The sequence below is a fragment of the Trematomus bernacchii genome, unplaced genomic scaffold, assembly GCF_902827165.1.
Source record: "Trematomus bernacchii unplaced genomic scaffold, fTreBer1.1, whole genome shotgun sequence".
Classification (NCBI taxonomy): domain Eukaryota; kingdom Metazoa; phylum Chordata; class Actinopteri; order Perciformes; family Nototheniidae; genus Trematomus; species Trematomus bernacchii.
This window is the reverse complement of record NW_022987342.1, coordinates 570240-590840: the sequence shown is the minus strand read 5'-3', so window position 1 is coordinate 590840 and position 20601 is coordinate 570240. Positions and strand designations below refer to the sequence as shown.

Sequence of the window (20601 nt, the reverse complement as noted above, 5' to 3'; positions counted from 1 at the left end):
AAAAACACATCTGATGCTTGTGAAATTTATTAACAGAAATCTTTTTTTGGTCCCTTTATAACAACGTTAGACTTTCACAGCGACTTCTGGTGCAGTGAGGCAGTATAATGAGGGGGAGGGGGAGTAAACAAAATAATCACAAGGCAGGAGTTTTAAGGACACTGCTGAATAAAGGAGACATTTTCTTTTAGTGCAACGTGAAAACAGAATACTACAGTCAAGGTAAGACACAAAAACATTCAGCTCCTCCCAGTCCAATAGCTAATTTCACAGTATTTCATGAAGCAAAACTATGCAAAAGTGCATATTTTCACAGGTACAATAGCGTTTCACTGGTGTGACAAAAAGAGAGGAAGGGAAAGCAGAAGTTATTAACATGAGAAAGGTGCCACTGCAGTACTGAGGGAGAGCTAGGGTTTGCTCAAAGTCATAAAAAGTAATACATCCTTGCTGCTTAATTAAATCTAGACATTTCTCGTTGAACATTTTCAGCCCCTTTTCGACAATAACAATTTGAAATAATTAACTATTCTAATCTGCTTGTTCCGTAATGTAATGAGGTTTCCAGACAGTCAGTAAAACAATGCAGTTGAGATCCCGACCAGCGCTGATTTAAAAACATTTGTGTTTGACATTTTGGCGAGTCAGCAAGTGGAAATCTCAGATTTAAAAGGCTTTTCAAGTCAAAATTAAGTCTGACAAACTAAATTATTAACACTGGCTAAAGAGGTGAACACTGAAACTGGACAGAAACTGATTAAATGGGCTATTCCCCATTTTGTTTAACCTTTCCTCCGAACACAAACAACCTTTAGACTTCAGTGGTCGGGCTTCACTTCACGGCAGCCGACATTTTTGGTGGCAATAGGGCATCCAGCAGTCTTGTAAACACTTGAGGAAAAACTGAGAAACCAACACACATCGGTAAGTAAAAACTATGTGAGATGCAGGGGCCTGAGGGGGAGATAGGCGATGGGGATTCCTTTGGCACCGCGGCAAATACAAGCCATTGTAAAAGCCCGGCAGATTCCAGAGAGCCGCAGAGGGTCCTCTGTGTGCACGTCGTCTCTTCAGGAGGCTGCCCAGAGCCCCCGTGGTGCTCCTCAAAACAGCCCACCGCCTCCCGCTCCAATCTAATATCTCACAACCAATCACCTCGTCGTTAAAAATCAAAAACTCTGGAGTGCTCTCCGCTCCCCTGAACTCTTCCTCAGGCAGTCCACGTCCCCACAGACTTAGCAGCAACAAGGTTCTAGAAACCTTGAGCGTTTTGTGGCAGGGGGCGAGACCGACTCGCCGAGACACGGTGGAAATGAAAGTCTGATGTAAAAGAAATGTCATTCGCCTGCTCCTCCCGGGCTTACACCATGCATAAACTCATTTATGCACACCATGCATATTTCACACCACCTGCTCCGGTGTAAACCCCACAGACAAAGTGCAGCTAAAAGAACACAAACTGCTGGCTAAAGCTAAAGTTCTACATCTCAGTTCCTGCCGCCTCAGCACACATCTGGACCCCCGGAGTATTAGAGCCACTTTTCCCCCCTTTCAGGTCTTCAGAAGAGGACTTTCAGAGAAGAGCCAAAATATTTGCAATAAATAAGGTCAAATACGACAAGAATAAAAATTCCTGAGATTTTAAGTCGCAATATCAATGAAAAACTCGGATGGCTTCCGTTAAGGAAAGCCACATTCTGAATAGTTAACACTAATGTCATCAAAATACACCACACACTTGGGCAACACTCTCCCAGACTAATAAATACTCTGCATTTATAAAAAGGAACTGAAAATGCTGTCCTGAGGCTACCTAACAAAGACGAGAAGATACCTCAGAGAAGCTACCCATTTGGAAACTTTACCCAAGAGTACGCTGGTGCTCAGCAGCCGTTTTGTTGACATGTCTACAGTTACCTAAAAAGCAAAGAGTCACAACATTTGAAAGGAGTTTAAAAATGAATAAATTAAATGCTCCGTCTTAGGGGATCCAGCCAGGATGTATAAATGAAGGTTTCTTGAGATGCCGCTTGAACCAATAATCTCTTCTGTCATTTTATAAAACTACATTAGTTGGATTTAACATAGAAAATGTAGTCATTTCTCCCTAGCATTTCTCCCATTATCGCATACTCTGTATGCAGTGGCAACTCATATTTAGACTGTTTTCATCGTAAGCCAGCGAGTTGAAACAACGTGGCGCTGAACTTTAGATCCACACAGAAAATTAGACTTCCCTCGGAATCAACATGTTACAGTAGGTTCATTTGGCAAATAAAAGAACTGCTGAAAGTCTGCAAGAAGAACGCCACAGCATGACGAACACCCTCACAATCACGGAACCAATTGTGAAATTAGCAAACGGAAGAAAACAAAGATGGCCGATGAGGAGATATAAGAAGAAAGCAGCCTGTTAAGAACTAACGCTCCTGGTCTGTGTGGTGTGTTCAGTGTCGGCGCTCAACTCTTTGATTTAGAGTTACACTGTGTGAACGAGTACTGCTGTGTGTAGAGGATCAGAGGCCTGCCGTGAAGGAGAAGTTGGCAGCGAGTTTGATTCTGCTGCGTGTGGCTCTCCTGCCGGGACTGTCCGTGGACAGGGGGGGCTTCCTGTCTGGTTTGGAGACTGCAGAGTCGGCGACAGCAGCAGGTTCCCCGCTCTCTGAAATCACACACACAAGTACAGACTGAGCTCACGCCTGATGAGACAGCAGAGGTGCAGCTAAAGTGTGATTCACTCATTCAAATGTATGTTTGGCTCTCCTTTGCTTTGCATAAGGCTGAAGACTTTAAGACACATTAAGCCTACAACCGCCAGCTATCAAGTGGAGCAGACGCTACCCTATAAAGTGGTGCAGGAATGAGTCCTAAATTGACAAACTAGTTAGCTCTTTAACACTTTCAGCTTCCCTTGTCTTGAAGTCAAGTTATATTGAATGTTTTTATAAAGCGTCTGCGCTCAATACATGATTTTCACGTTTTGTTCCACAACTAAAATGACAGCAGTAAATACCCCGCTGGTAAATAAAGCTTTTTGTCTAGCGGTGCTGACGAGAAGTCATGTGACGGTCATGTTGTTCCCTTAAAGCTGAACTCTTCTGGCTGTTTCATTTATGCTTCAACCATTACAACAGTGGTGGTGGTATGTAGATATAAGCTACAACATACTGAATCTCATTGGATGGATCCCTTTGCGACCAATTTGAGAAACGACATCACTGAACCACTACATTAACATACAAATACATGGGTATTGGACTGCAGAGGTTGTTCAATTAAGGAATATCAAATGAAAAACATTACATCTGAAGAAAAATATGTGCTTGTTTATTCTGCCACATATAAAGTGTATGCATCCTCCTACAGTTGCAGACATTTTTAAATCTCGAATATCAAAATGGAATTGCTGACCCTGCAAGAGGCTTGTTAAATCTAGTGGCCGTTTAATCCCTCTAATGTTGAGGACCTGAAGAAAGACAGACAAATCTACAGTCTAACGGGGATACAAAGTCTGTTCAATTCTCAGTACTACTAGAGCAATTGACTAATATGGGTTTAAATGCAATTCAAATTCCTGAAACTTGGTCCATGAAGACTGACCTGGTGGTGGAGTTTTCTCCTCAAAGTGAATGAGGTCCATCTGTTGGAGGACGGGGTCTGGGTGGAGCTGAGGGGAGGGCAGGCAGGAGGGGAACGGACCACAGAGCAGGTCCAGGGGGGGGGTCAGACACAGCAGCTCCGACTCTGACACTACATCGCAGCCTGGGGGTGGGGGGGTGGGGGGGGGGGGGGGGGGGTGGGGAACATGAATTAGTTTCAGAAGCTGTAAAAATCCTGCCCTTATATAAGTTTATTACATCACTAAAATAAAAGTTGTGTAAAAATGAGGATTGAGAAGTCTATATTTAAAACGTGTGCATTACCTGGACTCTGGGTTCCTGAGGTAGCGTTGCTCATGGGGCTGGGGCTGTCTCTGGGGCTGTCTCTGGGGCTGTCTCTGGGGCTGTCTCTGGGGCTGTCTCTGGGGCTGTCTCTGGGGCTGTCTCTGGGGCTGTCTCTGGGGCTGTCTCTGGGGCTGTCTCTGGGGCTGTCTCTGGGGCTGTCTCTGGGGCTGTCTCTGGGGCTGTCTCTGGGGCTGTCTCTGGGGCTGTCTCTGGGGCTGTCTCTGGGGCTCTCCGTGGGCTCTCCTAGCTGCGGGCTGCTGGGAACTGAATAGCTTGCCCTTACTAAGCAAAAAAACAAAACATAATGATCACTTCATTATTCACAGTCTTAATAATAATTTAATTAAAGGTAGGGTAGGTAAGTTTGAGAAACCGGCTCGAGATACACTTTTTGTTATATTCCATGGAATGCTCTTAACATCCCGATAGCAATAAATATCTTAAGTGCTTTGACAAAAAATCCATAAAATGTCATCAGTGGAAGCCGTAATACTGTAAAAAGCACGACCAATCATCTGAGCCGGCCCGGCTAAAATAACTGGATGGCCTACCTGCCTGTCAGCCTTCCATCTGTGCACAAACTTATCTCGTGCCCTCATTGGTCATGTGCGCGTTCGTGTGTGTTGGAGGAGGGGCTCTGTAAGGAAGTGGCAGATTTTCTCCGGTTGTGTATTTTCAAATTCTAGCGCACTCGAGCCGGTTTCTCAAACTTACCTACCCCACCTTTAATAAAGCGCGACAAGCCATCACCTTTACCTTTCATATCGTTCTTCATAACGATAATCCTCTTGTGACCGTGCCCTTTGATCCAGACCACCTGGTAAAAGTGCAAAATAGAAAAAAGGAAGATTTACAATATGCAGATAGACCTCAACAAGCAAATGTTCTCGTTTGGAAGTCTAAGTCTTTTTAGACGCGTTTGTGGTTAGCAGCCTGAAATAAGGTCTCCGTTCACGTTTAGTTTTATAAAATAGGTTCGCAACACCCCAATTATAAATTGTATAAAGCCTGTGTCATAAAAACAGCGGGTTGCTAACAAGTGGCTAATAGAGAAAGCTAATTAGCCTGCTTTAGCTTAGCCGCTGTGACGTGAAGTCATGTGAGCAGAATTAGTTTTTTTTTTGTATAGAATAGCATTACTTTTTTTAGTTTTAACCTCTGGTGAATGCGTTTTAAAAATCACAAAACCGTGTTTATATGTTGAGATTATCCTGCTGGACAAAATGTCTTAAACCTGTTTGCTAAAGAGCTATTTCTTTGCAGTATTCAAACTGCTAACAACACTAGAAGGGTCAAATTTAGAGAAACCGTTTCGTTACTAGTACCTGTACTATGTAATGACAATAAAAGTTCTAATATACCCAATGGAACAATCATTGCATTTAGTCGACGGAGCCCCTTGGCGATGTTACTTCTGGTTTGGCCTTAAAGAAAATACATCACCACAGCACCTCTATGAATGTTTTGCTCCATCTAATGAAATGTATCCCACCTGTGGAATGGCGCTGAGCAGCTCGTCGATGCCCATGTATCCATAGCAGCGTGGTTCGAGGATGCGGCCTGTGAATTTGTTGTAAGCCCCCTGGAACTCAGTGAGGAAGATCTGGTTGTAGTGGTAGGTGTGGAGCAGGCTGCGGACGTTACGGGCGAACTGGTACAGCCGGGTCAGCCTCACCTGCTCCTCACCACAAACACCACTGGGGGCTTGGTCGGCGTCATCACGCTCTTCAATATACAACTAGGAAAGAAGATCACAGGACATTCAAATAGAGACACAGTGAAGTGGAGCAAAAATGGAAAGGCCTCCAAGTTTTCAATTTCCATTACTCACCTCCACCAAGTAAGGCAGGCTCTTGAGCAGCTCGCTGAGGGAGAGGAAGCCGTATTCACACGGGTTGAGCGTGGCTCCGTGGGCAGTCAGGTAGTACTGACTCAACTCCTCCACCCCGAGCCCCCGGCTGACCTGCTCCTCCTCTTGGGACATGAGCAGAGACAGCAGCTGGGAAGTGAGCGAGCGCAGAGACTTCCTGTTGATGAGCTGGACCTCCCGACCCGCAGAGCCATCCACCACCTGCAGGTAGACATTACAGGATTAGGGTTAATCACCATCAAAGTAAAGAGTCAAAACGTTTGATTTGTTGATCAGAAAGTTGTTGATTTGTAGATTTGAAACATAGGTAGAATAAAATAAGTGTCATTCGTGGGTTTCACCAGGCCTCCTTTTGTATTGCTATTTTTACTGAATTAATTGAAAATGTTTGCAACACATTGGATCCCTTCTCCGAGTAGAATTGTAAGAAACATTTTTTTTTAAAGAAAGAAAATGCTAAGAAACCCAATGTATTTGCAGTCATTTGAAATCTACAAAATTAGAAAGTAACATCCACAGGAACAGAACAAACTAAATGTGTAGGTGTCCTTCACCTTGACAACATGGCAGAGTTTGGTGAGCAGAGCGGGCAGGGAGCTGGCGTCGTAGTCCTGCAGGCGGAGGCCGTATCCGAAGGTCTTGCTGTACTCGGTGAGCAGCTGGCTGACAGGAAGGCTGGAGTTCTTCTGAGCACGCAGCAGCTTCACCAGCTGCGCCGCCAGAGCCTTGATGCGCTCCACTTCTGTCAGAGTCAGCACTTTCTCCTCTCCACACTCCAACACCTGAGAAAAGGTAGAGGACAGATGTTACATTACTGTTCAAGCAGAGACAGAGGGAAAGGCATATTTCTGTAGACCAACCCGGAGGAAAACAATGGGATTTTTTCCATTGGGTTTCGGGAATATTGCAGGAACTAAGATCTGTGGCAAACACATGTTTATGATGCTTTCCACATTAAAACCACTTTCATCATTTTTGAACCGTAAAGCAATCACCAGAAGTAAAGAGCTAGCGTAATGCTATAAAGGAACTGCATTGAGGTTGCATGACCTCATGTCACAACTGCTAAGCTAAAGGTGGCTAATGTCTGGCTTGACCATGTTAAACAGTCTCATTTTGTCCATTTTGGGCAACTGACTTGTTTTTATTCAAGCAAAAGCCAGTGGGGCATTTACTTAATGTCACAGAACTTCTTTCAGACATCAAACCAAAAAACGCGTACAAATAAACATTGAGGCGAGGGAACCCGGAAGTGCTCAAATGCTAACTTATTTGGGCGTGCAGGACTCATTCCTGCAACACTCTATAACCTTGTTAAGTCCGCCTAAAAAAGGGAAGTTGGACAAGCCATCATTCCACACCAGAGATGAACTGACCTTTACCTTAGGGTTGGAGCACCAAAGACCACAAGGCATTCAATTTTACAAACACACAAGTCTTAACTCACCATCAGAATGTTGGGGATCGCCTCGAAGAGTTCAATCAGTTTGGTGAAGCCGTAGTAGCTGAGCTTGCACTGGCGGCCGAAGTGATGGTGGTAGGTGGGGATGAACTTACTGAAGGCCATCCGGCAGTGAGGCTGGTGACGGAGGAGGTCCACCACCTCCTTTCCAAACTGCTTAGTGTGGTCCATTTCCTCCATCGTACGCTCTGTAGGCAAATCAAAAAGGGAGTTCAGGCAAATCTTATCAATGAAAACAAAACAAGAGAAAAATCCTCAAATTATCGGCTTGAATTCATTAATCCTGTATTCAACTACGATATTGTTATATTGAGAGTATTGTTAACATCCCCATCTCTTAAATGAACATTTAATGATCATCTTCAATTATGGAGCATCAGTACACACAATTTTCAAATCAATCTTTTTCACAGCATTCGGACGGACCTCTCTTGGGAACAGAGATGATGGTGTCCGTGTCCTGATGTGCGATAGTGATGGTGGTGTCGGGGATCTCCGTCAGCAGGTCAATCAGGTCACATATGCCGTAGTCAACTACCCTCCAGTCTCTAGAGAAGCACCTGATGTACACAAGGTGTAAGAAAAGTGATGAGCCGTACTTTTATTGAACATATCCTTTAAGGGAGAAATCACAAGCAAACTGCTAGAATCCATCTAAATACAATTTAGATAATATTCAACAATATACAAAGGCAATGTAAAACACATGACCTGTGGACTGACCAATGGTATGCTTGCATGAAGTCCTTGATTGCCACTTGTTTGCTGGCTTGAAATTTAAGCAGTTTGAGCAGGTCCTGGGTGAAGCGCTTCACTTGAGCCCGATGAGTCAGAGTCAGTAAACGCTTGGTGCCCATTCCCAAAATCTGTAGGTGAAGGAGATAAAAAACACCATGTAGAATACAAAAAAACTAAAGTACAACATCGCCGGCATTCACCCATTTGTGTCTGAGGAATATTTTAAGTACAGAAAAAGTGCAAAAACTTTTTTTCCCCGAATTAGAAAACATTTAAAAGAAAACTTTTCAGTGATTTTTTTGTGCATATCTTTGAAATTGAACTTTAAAGAGCTAAACTAATACTTGAATTTGCTGAATGTAGTTTCTGAGATACAGACATTTTCTTATCGTGTTATATTTGTCTTTCAGTAAATGGTACTGCTGTTTTTTCCTAAAATATAGATTTTAAGCAGTAGACGCATGCTCATAGATTCAATACAGCATGAGAACAAACGTTACTTTTCACCCTCACTATTTGACAGATATTGTCAAAGTCTTCAGATAGTTGGATTAAGAAAGACCAGGGGCCTCATTTATAAAGGGATATACGCTCAAAAAATGGCGTACGCCAGTTTCTACGCAATGTTTGCGATTTATAAAATACTAACTTGACGGGAAAATGTGCTGTCCTCCACGTAAACTCTAACCCATGCGTACGCACTAAGCACACAAACGGGAGAGACGAGAAACTGCGACACCGTTGGCAGAAGGAAGAATGGAGAGAAATATGTGGAAATAATGCCATAAATAAAATGTTACCTCTCATTTATCAAATATGAAGAATTCATTTTCAAACATTGATTAAAGCCAATCTTAAAATGATTAAACAAACGCCTGTTTGAGACTCCTCAGTGCACACAAAAACATAACTTGGAGAAATAAATAAATACGGATATGTTATTTAAAACCACCTCGAATATGTTGTGTTAATGTTATGAAATGTTTTCTCATACATGATGCGGTAAGCAGGAGGACAGAATTACGTCTAAACTGACGCCGTTTTGCATTTCTATAGGTTGTAGATACGAGCATGGTTTTATATACTATCACGTTTAATCGTGTTTTATGCCGTTTGCCAAGACTTGATAAGTCGCTCGTAAAACACAGGAGGTATGGAAACTAAGAACACCATATGTGGTAAATTGTACAGCTAATATAACACAACACAGTTGTATTTCCTTTAACTGGTGGATTATGGATATATAGTTGCTGATCGACAGCTGGAACACAAACCACCAAATACAACAAAATAATTCAGATCCAGTCGTCATGACTCCACTCCGGAGGGATTCCCCGATCATTTCTTACAGTTTCTCATCAAGGGGGTGTCTCCTGTCCCCGGTACAAACACACTGCCTGAGGAAGGTTATGTGTAATTTTTTTATCATTAACTTTTTTCGGACCACTTATTTATTTATTTTGGTGACGATCCGACCTCCATGCTGCTACTCTGGTTCAAACTGCATCCACCAAACAATATGATTTATCTCCACCTCCCCACAATAACCTAAATCTGACACGGTGTGAGATGTCTTTTTTAGCTGTTCTATCGTCATTTCCTGCGATCTACTTCATGCAGTCAGTCAAAATGAATGAATGAATGGGCGTTTCTTTGACTATTTATAGGCAAATATGGGCGTTACGTGAAGCCTGCAAAAGCTGCGCCGCATTTCGAGTCGATTGTGATTTAAAAAGGGAAACAGGCGTAGGAAGTGCCGGTACGCACTTCCCTCGCCGGTACGCAATGTTTTGTGAATCGGAAAATGTCTGAACATTTCTGTACCTATTTTTTTGCTTTGTACTACGTAAGCAACCTTCTCACGTCAATCCTACGCAAGGCGTTATAAATGAGGCCCCAGAGCTTTCAGCAGTACCTGCAGGACGTGTGGCACGGCCTCCAGGAGCTCCAGCAGTTTGGAGTAGCCGTAGTCGGAGACACGGCACTGCTTGGCAAAGTGATGGTGGTAGGAGGGTATGAACTTGCTCATGGGCATGAGGCAGGAAGGCTGACTCTTTAACAGGTCGATAATCTCTCGGCTGAATTGGATGAGCTGTGGGTTTCCAACTGGACTCTTGCAGCGCTGAATCCATGGCTCTGCATTAAAAACCCACACAAATATAGATCTCTGAAATGGAAATATCTGGCTGCTAAAGAAAGCAGTTTGTAGGTACAGCATTGAAGGAAGCTTAAACAAGCTCTAACAAAGCAAATGTTTCAATGTTCCTACCGGAGTTTGGTGCTGGCGGTTTGTTGTGGATCCACTTGATGACTTTGAAGCCGTTCTGAGCTGTGACGATAGTAATACTGGGAACACATGTGATGAGGTGCTCCAGAGGAACACCGTCCTGCAGAGTCTCAGTGCCCAGCTGCAGAGGGCTGAACATTGATGCATAGCAGTCTGGAAAACTGCAAGGTAAATATACCACGTTATAGCCCTTTTGTTAAAGAAAATGAATGAATTATGAAATTGGATTTAGAAAAATGGTAGTCACCTGAGTAATGGAAGAGTTCCCTCATGTGACTGCAGCAGACTGTGGACCTCGGATGCCAAGGTGTTTAGAGACATCACAACGAAGGGTATTTTATAGGAGTCGGGGTCAAAGTCAGCTTCACTGGAAAAATAAAAAAAATCAGTGTGGTACAGTTTAGAGAATTGTGATTGGAGACATAAGGTTGATGATTCAAACCCTATAGGGCAGTCTCAGACTTTCAGTATTGTTGGCCATTGCACACTAGGCTTTAAAGCAATTTTCACCTGAGTGGGCATTTCAAGAAATACACATCTAATCAGATACGGATTAAATCTGAAATAAAAATGGCTCTACCAACCTGAAGTCCCTCTGTGTGTAGTGGTCTCTGCAGACGGGTTCATGGTACTCGAGCTCCTCGAACACCACGGGGCTGCCGCTGGCTGAGGAGGAGGCCTCCTGGGACAGGGAGGACCCCAGAGGACTCTGACGGATCTGGCTGCTGGACAGCAGGCACACGAGCCTGGAGCCTCCCTGCTCCCGCACTGCCACCACCTCAGGCAGCCTGTACAGGTCCCCCACCACAAGCTTACGGGAATATCTGGAGAAGGAGTAAAAGAAAGGATAAACTACTTAGGAATTATTTTGGAATTGTTGTAATCCAATTGCAAAATATGTAGGAGTAAAATCATGTTTAAGAGGTAAAGCTTCTTACTTTTTCTCATAGATCTCTGTAAACTTGAAGAGGGGAAGGCAATTGGCAGGTGCATCCTGAAGAATGTGGATGATCTCTGTGCTGTATGGGGGGGAAAAGGGTTTATATTCAACACTGCAACAAAACCAGAACACCTTATAAAATGTGCATTGGTGTCCTAAATCTGAAAGACGCCCTAACTTAAATACGCTTGACAGTACCTGAGCATAGCGAGGGATTTGTTGCCGCCCCCGGTGACCAGAGACACCTGAATGCGCTTGCCTCCGATCTTATAGCGGTGCAGGCCGCTGACGGCACTGATGGCCTGCTGCAGGGACAACATCTGGACTGTGGCCTTCAGCTGATAGTCTGTGTGCGGGCTGAGCTCCACAGCTTTCACCTAGACAAAACAAGTCACACCACAAGGAGATGTTATGAGACAAGGGGGAGAATCTTCAAGCTTAGAAATCCAGCCCAAGAGCTTTTTGTTATTTTTGACTCTGAGGATACAATCATATCTTATCGACACCAATGACGTCACTGGAGGAGGTCTTACCCGCCCGTAACGGGTGAAAGTGTCATGCAGTGTCTGCTGCAGTTCTTTGCGGGACATTCTGTAGTCCAGGTTGGCCACCTGCACGTCTGCCCCGTCTGAGAATGGCTCAGGAGCCCCTTCAGGGCACGGGCTGCGAGGGGCAGTGAGGAGGGGGGAGGAGCGGCTGGACAGGCAGGGCGACGCACTCCTTTAGTTAGAGAAGGGGGACACCACTTTGAGATAATAACCAGCACTGAATTGAAGAAAACTAGCATGAGGCATAAGCGGTTTGCCACCTTGGTTAACTTAATGAAATATTTAAAAACCAATAAGTCACCTTGACGACCAGGAGCCCTGGGACAGGGTGAGGGGGCTGAAGCTCCTGTGCAGGTTCAACTTGCTGAAGGCTGAGGGTGTGCTGATCTGGAAGTCCCCTGAGCTCCTGTCCCCTTGGTCTATAGGGGTCTCAGTCCCACTGCGAGGGTAGGAGCCCTCTGTTCTAAAGGGAAAGAGACAAAAAGAGGCACATGTGTCAAACAACATCAAAAATATTTCATAAAATCCTACATCAAATCAAATCAAGTTTTATTTATAAAGCACATTTAAAAGCGATTTTTGGTCGAGCCAAAGTGCTGTACATGTAATAAAAACACATTACTACAATCACAATAAAAGACAATAAATTACAACAGATATATATAAAAAATAAAAATAAAACACACGGAAGTCAGGAGTCGTGCTCCGCTCTAACTAGAAGGCCAGAGAGAAGAAGTGTGTTTTTAGTGTAGATTTAAAAACCCCTAGGGGCTGGGCCGACCTCACATGGAGGGGCAGAGTGTTCCAGAGCCTAGGGCCAGCTGCTGCGAAGGCTCGGTGCCCTCGGGTTTTAAGCCTGGTCTTGGGCACTACCAGCAGCAGCTGGTCAGCAGACCTTAAAGCTCTGGCTGGGGTGTAGCGCTGGAGCAGTTCAGCTATATAGGCCGGAGCCAGCCCATTTAGTGCTTTAAAAACAAATAAAAGGATTTTAAAATCAATTCTGAACCGAACTGGAAGCCAGTGTCGTGAGGCCAGAATAGGGGTGATGTGGTCACGCTTTTTGTGGCCAGTCAGCAAACGTGCAGCTGCGTTTTGGACTAGCTGCAGGCGTTTAATTGAGGCCTGGTCCATACCCACATACAGAGCGTTACAATAGTCCAGTCTCGAGGTTACAAAGGCGTTAATAACCATTTCTAAGTCATTAAAAGATAAATACGACTTGGTTTTGGCCAATAGTCTTATTTTTAAAAAAGCAGGATTTGACTACAGTGCTGACCTGCTTGTCGAATTTAAAAGTGCTAGCGAAGGTCACTCCAAGGTTCATGACCGAGGGGAGGATGTTTTTTTTGATAGAGCCCAGAATATCAACCGGAGAGGCTGGAGGTTGGGGTCCAAAAAAGATGACCTCAGTCTTGCTCTCGTTGAGGTTGAGAGTTTTTGCTCAGCCAGGATTGTATCTCTGTTAAGCAGTCCATCAACTGCTGTAGTGAGTGTTTGACATTTGCTTTGAGAGGCAGATATATCTGTACATCGTCGGCGTAGCAGTGGAAGGGAATATTATGTTTTGTGAGAATTGAACCTAGGGGCAGTATGTACAGTAGAAAAAGGATGGGGCCCAGAATCGAGCCTTGGGGAACCCCACAGGTAAGAGGGGCTTTGGCAGAGGAGAAGGCACCTAGCTGTACCGAGAAGCTACGGTCTGTCAGGTAGGACCTGAACCATGCAAGGGCAGAGCCTGTGATGCCAGCGGACTGTTCAAGCCGTGACAACAGGATGCTATGGTCCACAGTGTCAAAGGCATCATCCATACCATAGTATTTTTAAGACAATTGTAAGTAGGTTTTAAAGACAAATCATTCCAAATAAGGTTTTTTCTTTTTAAGAATTCAATGCTAAAAGATCTACAGGAACTTGTTGATTGGCTGGAAAATAAACGGCAACAGAAGACATACTGCTTCCTGTAGCAAATGTACAGAAACAGTTTTCATCTAGTTATAAAACACATCCTTCTCAGTCTAATATCCCCTTTCCCGTACCTTCTCCTGTACATGGATTCTCCAATGAGGCCAGGCTTTGGCAGCATCTGCAGGGAGGTCTCTCCGTTGCTGTGGGGGGAGGAGGAAGCAGCTCGTCCTTTCTCCAGGGTGTGGAAACCCTTCACAATCCCCAGATCCTGGATCAGACAAGAGGCCGCAGATGTAAATACTGAACAGGTTAACAGGCAGGATACTGTTGATGTGTTTGTGTGCATGCATGAGAGTATGGCAAGCTTAAGGGAAGGAGTCATGGAATGGCAAAACTGATGTTGAGGTTTAACTAGGGATGTGCACTTAAAGTCCACTTGCTGCCTAGAAAACAGCAGTGGTCACCACTACATTTATTTTGTGTAGCTTAGTTCTATTGAGATAGCTTTACAACTGTAAGTAACATTAACAAAGACCCGTAGAAACAATTCTAGTCTCAGGCATCCGGTGATTTAGACATCACACATTTCAGTTTTCGTTAAATTCTGGTGCTGAATGAGACTATCAAACTACAGAAAAAACTTCAGATACTCATCCCTAGTTAGTAGTTTAGTCCATCTATAGATGTTATCCATAAACGGATCACTTTTAACAGTTAGTTTGGAGCTAAAAAAAACATACAAGCTTAGCCATTCTTTACAGTCATTTGAGGTCACCGAGCAGAAAACTGGACGGGCCCATGAAAATGAAAGAGGCATGGAGCAGACAAAACACAGAGAGTGGCTACTTACAAACCTCAGTTCAGCTACATGAAGCAGTACACCAGCACTAATAGACTGTACAGTCAGAAAGAGGCGCACAAGCTAAAGGCTAATTCATGCATTAATATGACCAATGAACATGCAGGACAAGGCGTACACATGAAGCACTAGCGGCGGCTAAGATGCTAGCACAGGCAGACAAATGAAGCTTAGGGAGCATTTATGAGCAGTTAGTCAAAGCAGCATTCACAGGGACACTGGCGGGGGGGGGGGGTTGGGTTTGGGGTGTTTACATAGCAGCCCAGACAAGGATAGACGGCAACGCAGGTTAACAGGAAGCAGGCACTGACGAGTCTGCTGACCTGATGGGGCTTGGCTGGAGCACCACCGGGAGGCCCACTACACCCCCTCCTGGGGCTGAAGGGCCTTTCAGGCTCTGGGCCAGGGGCGTTGCCCGGGCGAGTCGCTCGCCGTGGCCTCCTGGGTGACCTTGGCTTCTCCAGGGGTAGGAAGGAGAAGGAGGATATGGATGGGGGCGGGCCAAACATTGAATCCTGGCTGTGATTGGTGTGGGGAAGAGTCATAGGCTGTGGCAATTGATGGGGCCGAGACTGAAGCTCAGGCTCGGGACTCGCATCGTTTCTGGGCCGCGGGGAGAAGGAGAGGCTGATACTGCGGCCAAACACATCCTCATTCTCCATTCGCTTGCGGGCACGCGCCGCTGCCTCATTGCTGCCGAAACGGAGGACAGCTGTGCCCTGGGACACGCCCAGCACCTTGCCGCCACAGTTGTCTGAGAGGCGGCGCAGCCTGAGCTTCACGGCGTTCCGCAGGCTCTTATCACAGTTCTCAGGGAGGTTGTGCACATAGAGGAGGTTGAAACTGGGCTGAGGGAGGGGAGGAAGAGACAGCGCGCCTGTCTGGTTTGTATAATTTCTCAGATTTGTTTTTATAATGACCCTTAAAAGAAAAAGTTAAATATTTGTGAAGATGTTTTATTCACATTAAAACTGCCTCTTTGCCCTCTTGGAAAGCCCCCACTAAATTTCCCTTGGTTACTTTTGCCAGCACCAACTTACCTTATTTCACACAGTAGATCTAAAAAGTCCTAATGAATCATTTTGTGAGGCCTACCTGTGCTTTGACAAGCATACGTGGAGGCAGATCTGCTGTGATCTCCTGGAAGGCCACGTGGCGGTTGGCATGCTGCAGCAGCGCTGGAGATGCATGGTTGCCATGGACCAGGACAACCTGGAAACCGTGGCGATGGCGCAGGTCACTCAGCTCGCTTGCAAAGTTTACATCCGCTATAAAAAAAAGAAAAGATTACACGTGTTACCACAAAAAATGTGGTATGTGTCTGTAGTTTGTTATAGTAATCCCAGGATGAACTCACAGGATACGAGTACGACAGTAGCGGGGGCGGTGTGCGTCTCAGCGAAGCGTCGCAGGCTCTGCCGAAGCTTGTCGTCCGCGGCATTTTTGGCTGTGGCGTTGATGTGTGCAACAGTAACCTGATGGGGAAGAATTATATTAGTTTGAGACGTTACGCAGTTGCTGAATTTTCTTTTCTTGTTCCTTCTTTTGGGGCATTACTTGGCAGGCTTTCATTTCAATCTGTTGTGGAATTTGACCGACAACATCAAAACGGTTGCATTTTTTTATATAAAAGAAAATGGCCAATATTCAGCACCCAGAGTTTCAATTTTCCCTGGTAAATTGACTCCTGTCTAATCCCAACATTTTATCTCTGCCCATCATAAAACTGTAGCTCAACGTTATTTGTTCAGGGTGCAAATTGTTCTTATAGTGCAACCATGGAAATAATTGACATGACATTTGTTGGTACCTGGCAGTTGTTGAGCTCTTGGATGACGGCTTTATTCTCCTTGCTGATGTCACAGACGCAAATGAATTCGGCCTCACGGTGGCCTTGGAAGAACCGGCCGCGGATTCGCTGCACCACGGCTCCAGCAGAGCGTCCACTGGGCACGCTGCAGTTCTCAATGTCCCAGAAGACCCCCACCGGAGGGATGTTCTCAGGGCCCCCATTCTCTGGAGAACCTAGCAGACAGTTACAAAATGTTATTAAAGATACTAAAACACTTAAAAGCATTTTAATAGCTTCGATTAAGGTTATTTTAGAGTCAGATTTGGATAGTAACATTTTATATCCACTTCACTCAAAAATCAAAAGAGCTTGCTATTTTAAAGAGTCTAATCAAGACCCTCAATCAAAAATTAAAGTCTAGTAAAAAAGTGAGAGAATTGTTAAATAGTAGACTCCACTAACCATACTTCAGGCCAGTCTTGCCAAGGCTGGTTGACGGCATGATCATCATGCCATCAGAGGAGGTGCCACAGCCATTACAAATAGGGATGGGGATAGGAGCAGTCTGTGGAAGAGGAACATTGGGCCAGACTGCACCTGACTCTGACGCTAGACCATTCATAGGCTGTAAAATAGGTACAAATCAATAAAACCTTCAGAAAAAAGGAATACAATCCAACAGCAAGCAATACTATAATACATGCATTTCACACCAAAACCTCAAAACCATTCTAATACAACTGACATTAACATTATATATAGAATCAAGTTACCTAAAGTGATCTCCAACTCACACAAATACAGAAGAAAAGGCCACAGTGATGGAAGTGAACTCAACCAACCTTAAACAGGCAATCCCGGCAGTAGTGCGCCCCCTTCACACAAACCGTGCGTTCTACATTGAGGTGCATAGGGTTAGAGCAGAAGTGTGCAGAGGTGGTTGTAGTGGTGATGGTGGTGGTGGTTGGGTGATCACCCAGTGTGTTTCTCTGGGGTCTTCTGGCTGACGGGCAGCAGCCCACCCCGCAGGTGTAGTAGCCAGAAGAGGCCAGGCAAGAGGCATGCAAGGGAGCAGGTAGAGAGGAAACACAGGGGAGAGAGGAAGCCAGAGGTGCTGGGGAGGGGAACAGGTTTGGCTGGCTGCATGGAACAGGAACAGCTGGGTAGTTGTGGGGAGGCCCTGAGCAGCAGGAAAGGTAGGGGTGTGATGAAACCGGCTGAGAGGTAGCGACAGAAGAAGACATCTGAGGTTTGTAACCAAGAGTGTGCAAAGGGTCAAGAGCATCAGCTCTGCAGCTCATGTGATGTTTATACTGATGAACAGATGAGGAAACAGAACAGACAGGGCCAGAGCTGCTGCTGCTGTTGGGTGCTCCCAGAGAGCCTGGGGCCATATAGAGCGACACAACACCAGCCATGCTGCTCCTGCTACCAACAACACTTCCACCGCCCAATAACCCATAGCTGTCTGTGCTACAGTAGTCACAGTGCGTGTAAATGCTTACGTTGGGGCTAGCCCCCTCTTGTTGTTGTGGTGGCTGTTGTGGTTGGAGGGAGTCTTGTGTAAGCTGAGGAGGCAGCAAGCAGGGAGGAGGCATGGGGAAGGGGGCCATAGGGAAGGGCTGGGATGATTGGGAGGAGGAAGAATGGTGCGGAGGAGGAGGAGGGACATCTTTCAGTTCCAGCACAGCCTTTCTGCTGTCCATGTAATTGTTCTGAAAATACAAAAAAGGAGAAGATTATAATACATTAAAGGTAAAAATGGGGGATATTTTCCCTTTGAGTGTAGGTGGTGGATGTCTATCAGTCAATAAACAAACATCAGCAAGTTGGAAATGTCATGGTAAAATAAAAATGTTTTAAACGGTTTCTATTTGGATTTAGCCATGACACAGCAGTTCAAAAGTTAAATATGTCAAATTGATGTAAAGTTAATCTATACACCGGGTAAATATGAGTTTAAAAATTCCATATTCATAGCATTGTAGGCCAGAACTGGATTTCTAATGACTGGAACTAGAGTATTGTCCTTTTAAATTGAGAGATTGCCTGCAAAATGATCCAACTTGCCGGTGTACACATACCACTTGTGTGTACAGATACCTGGACTGTGTACAGAGATAAATACCTACTTCTTTATCCGTTTGCTGAGCGGGCTTTGTCTCATTGGATGGGAAGCAGTCTTTGAGTTTCCATAGCTGGGTTGAGGACTCTGTTTTGGGGGGACCGAGCCATGGGAAGGGCCTAGAGCTGCATATTGATATTTCCTTTCTCAGTCCTTCCATCATACAACCCAGAGAGGTCTTTCACCATACTTTCACCTCTCTTCGCTCTCATGCTTTCCTGTGTAGAGGAAACGAAAGTTAAAAGTGCACACTTGCTGGGTCAGGCAAATAATGTCTTAATGACCCAGGGCGTAGGTATTTAATCTGATAAAATTAAGACACTAAAACTTCTGTGTTAACGCCTGTGGGTAACGAGGGTTTACTTTAACAATGGGTTCGCCTCGCGGATAAGGATTGTTTATATAAAGCTAACAAACACAAGAGTTGCGTGTCCACAAAAGCAAAACAAGTAAACCAAATAACGTTAAATTAGCTACAAGCTAGCTCACATTAATGTAGCTTCCCCGTGTGTATGGCGGAAGTAGCTAACTGTTAGTTAACTGAGTAGCTAGACTGCCAGCTAACTGAAACGAGCTAATTCACCGAGCTACAAATGTTTGCCCGGAGCTAGCGTCAGATTGAAGCTAACACAATAACAAGCATCAGCATAGCTTGTTTAACAGACACAAAGCTTCCCGCCGCCGCGTGTTAGCCTTCATTGTATTGACGGAAAACTATATTATTTGTTATTGTCGAGAAATGTTGAAAAAAAGTTTGTAACTCCGTTAGATACCTGAGAAGAGCTCGTCTTCGCATCTCCCCCTCAGCACTGTTCCCCTTATCTGAGTCTGAGTCCCAACAAACGCGCACCTTTTTGTAACCTTCTTCTGCCGGAAAGCATGCACAGCTGTCGAAAATGTTGTTGTGATTACTGGTGATCGATGAATGGGACAATTCACCGGCACTGGTACGTTAAATTGGCTGAAATTTACAATAATGGAAATGTTACTTTTTACACCTGGTTGCAATATATTAAACAACATATAGTTTGCTTGTTTCTTTCTGTTTTGGGTTTTCTACAAAAATGTATGACTTTAAAACTAAAAGGATAATATTTAGGTAAACACACATTTAGAACATTGAATACAAATATAGGGCTAAAAAAGTGGGGTAGAAGTTCCTGCATTGTGTCAAAAATAAATCTACAATTATAGGTTTTTTTTTTTTTTATTTGGCACTCTATGTCTTCAGAAAAAAGATCATTACAATTTTACGGGTTTAAAAAAAAAAGTGGGACACTTGCTTGTTAAATTGTAGAAAATAATACAGTAGCGGTTTCATTTTTGGTGACTGATTAATTACTTTTAACTTTTTACAACTTGGCTTTACAAATGTTTTCAACCAAACACATGCGATAGGATGTATCTAATATTATCCAATATTGATACTTAGAAGTACACACTTAAGACAATCTAATGTCCATGTGCTATTATTACAGTGAACTATCAGGCTGTTGCCAGGCAGGTGCACGTTACGGCACAATAGCGCCCTCTAGCGGCCTGCAGGCGGCTCGTCCCCCTGTGATGTCTGGGTCACAGTAACGGGACAGCAGGTTCAACCATCCGTCCCAGGAGTGAATGGAGATGGGTAAACACTAGCGCCTCAGTGTTTTATATATCACTCGCATTTCTACACTGACGGGGGTTTAAATTAAGTGAAACCTCAGCCGAAGTTCGCTCATTAAGAAGAGACTTGAACCTTCCGTCAATTAGACCACACCAGGTCTTTTTTGTTCCCGTCCGTCATGTATGGGCTCAGAACAGTCTCATAATACACACATGCACACAGAAGGATTCACACTTGTATTTCATGATCCACAAAAGGATTCACACTTGTATTTCCGGATCCACACTTGTGTTTTTCAATGCACACACAAATGTGTTCCGTTTCATATACATGTAAATAAAATCCAAATACAGAAAAAAGTTTTACATATGTATTTTTGATCCTCACATATTTGTTTTCCGTTTAAATCCCCTGAACCTGCAAACACAAACCGCTTTCTGTGCATGGATTGCTCTGCATTCGTGTGTGGGTTTTTTGAGACTCCCCTGACGGTCACCCGATTCGTACTTGTAATTTTTTCTATCT

At 44.4% G+C, this 20601-nt stretch overlaps 1 protein-coding gene across 1 annotated transcript; it reads right to left on the bottom strand.

The window, feature by feature from the left end:
• Positions 1-11: 11 nt before the first annotated feature.
• LOC117480828 (meiosis regulator and mRNA stability factor 1) lies at positions 12-19335 on the bottom strand. Its single transcript, XM_034128316.1, has 26 exons — positions 19244-19335; positions 18478-18688; positions 17188-18060; positions 16808-16970; positions 16364-16578; positions 15911-16028; positions 15649-15821; positions 14877-15401; positions 13826-13962; positions 12091-12252; positions 11775-11961; positions 11440-11618; positions 11240-11320; positions 10886-11125; positions 10549-10668; positions 10284-10462; positions 9930-10150; positions 8000-8142; positions 7703-7836; positions 7262-7464; positions 6369-6596; positions 5776-6015; positions 5437-5682; positions 4701-4761; positions 3601-3762; positions 12-2662 (listed from the first exon to the last, which is right to left on the bottom strand). The coding sequence occupies exons 2-26, from the start codon at positions 18631-18633 to the stop codon at positions 2517-2519; spliced, it is 5292 nt and encodes a 1763-aa protein (XP_033984207.1). The 5' UTR covers positions 18634-18688; positions 19244-19335; the 3' UTR covers positions 12-2516.
• Between the last annotated feature and the right edge of the window lie 1266 nt (positions 19336-20601).

Coding starts and splice junctions, on each gene's coding strand:
- LOC117480828 (XM_034128316.1), bottom strand. CDS start 18,633: ATGATGGAAGGACTGAGAAAGGAAATATCAATATGCAGCTCTAGGCCC. Junction 10,151..10,283: donor ACCGCCAGCACCAAACTCCG/GTAGGAACATTG, acceptor TTTTTAATGCAG/AGCCATGGATTCAGCGCTGC. Junction 6,016..6,368: donor AACTCTGCCATGTTGTCAAG/GTGAAGGACACC, acceptor GTCTACCTGCAG/GTGGTGGATGGCTCTGCGGG.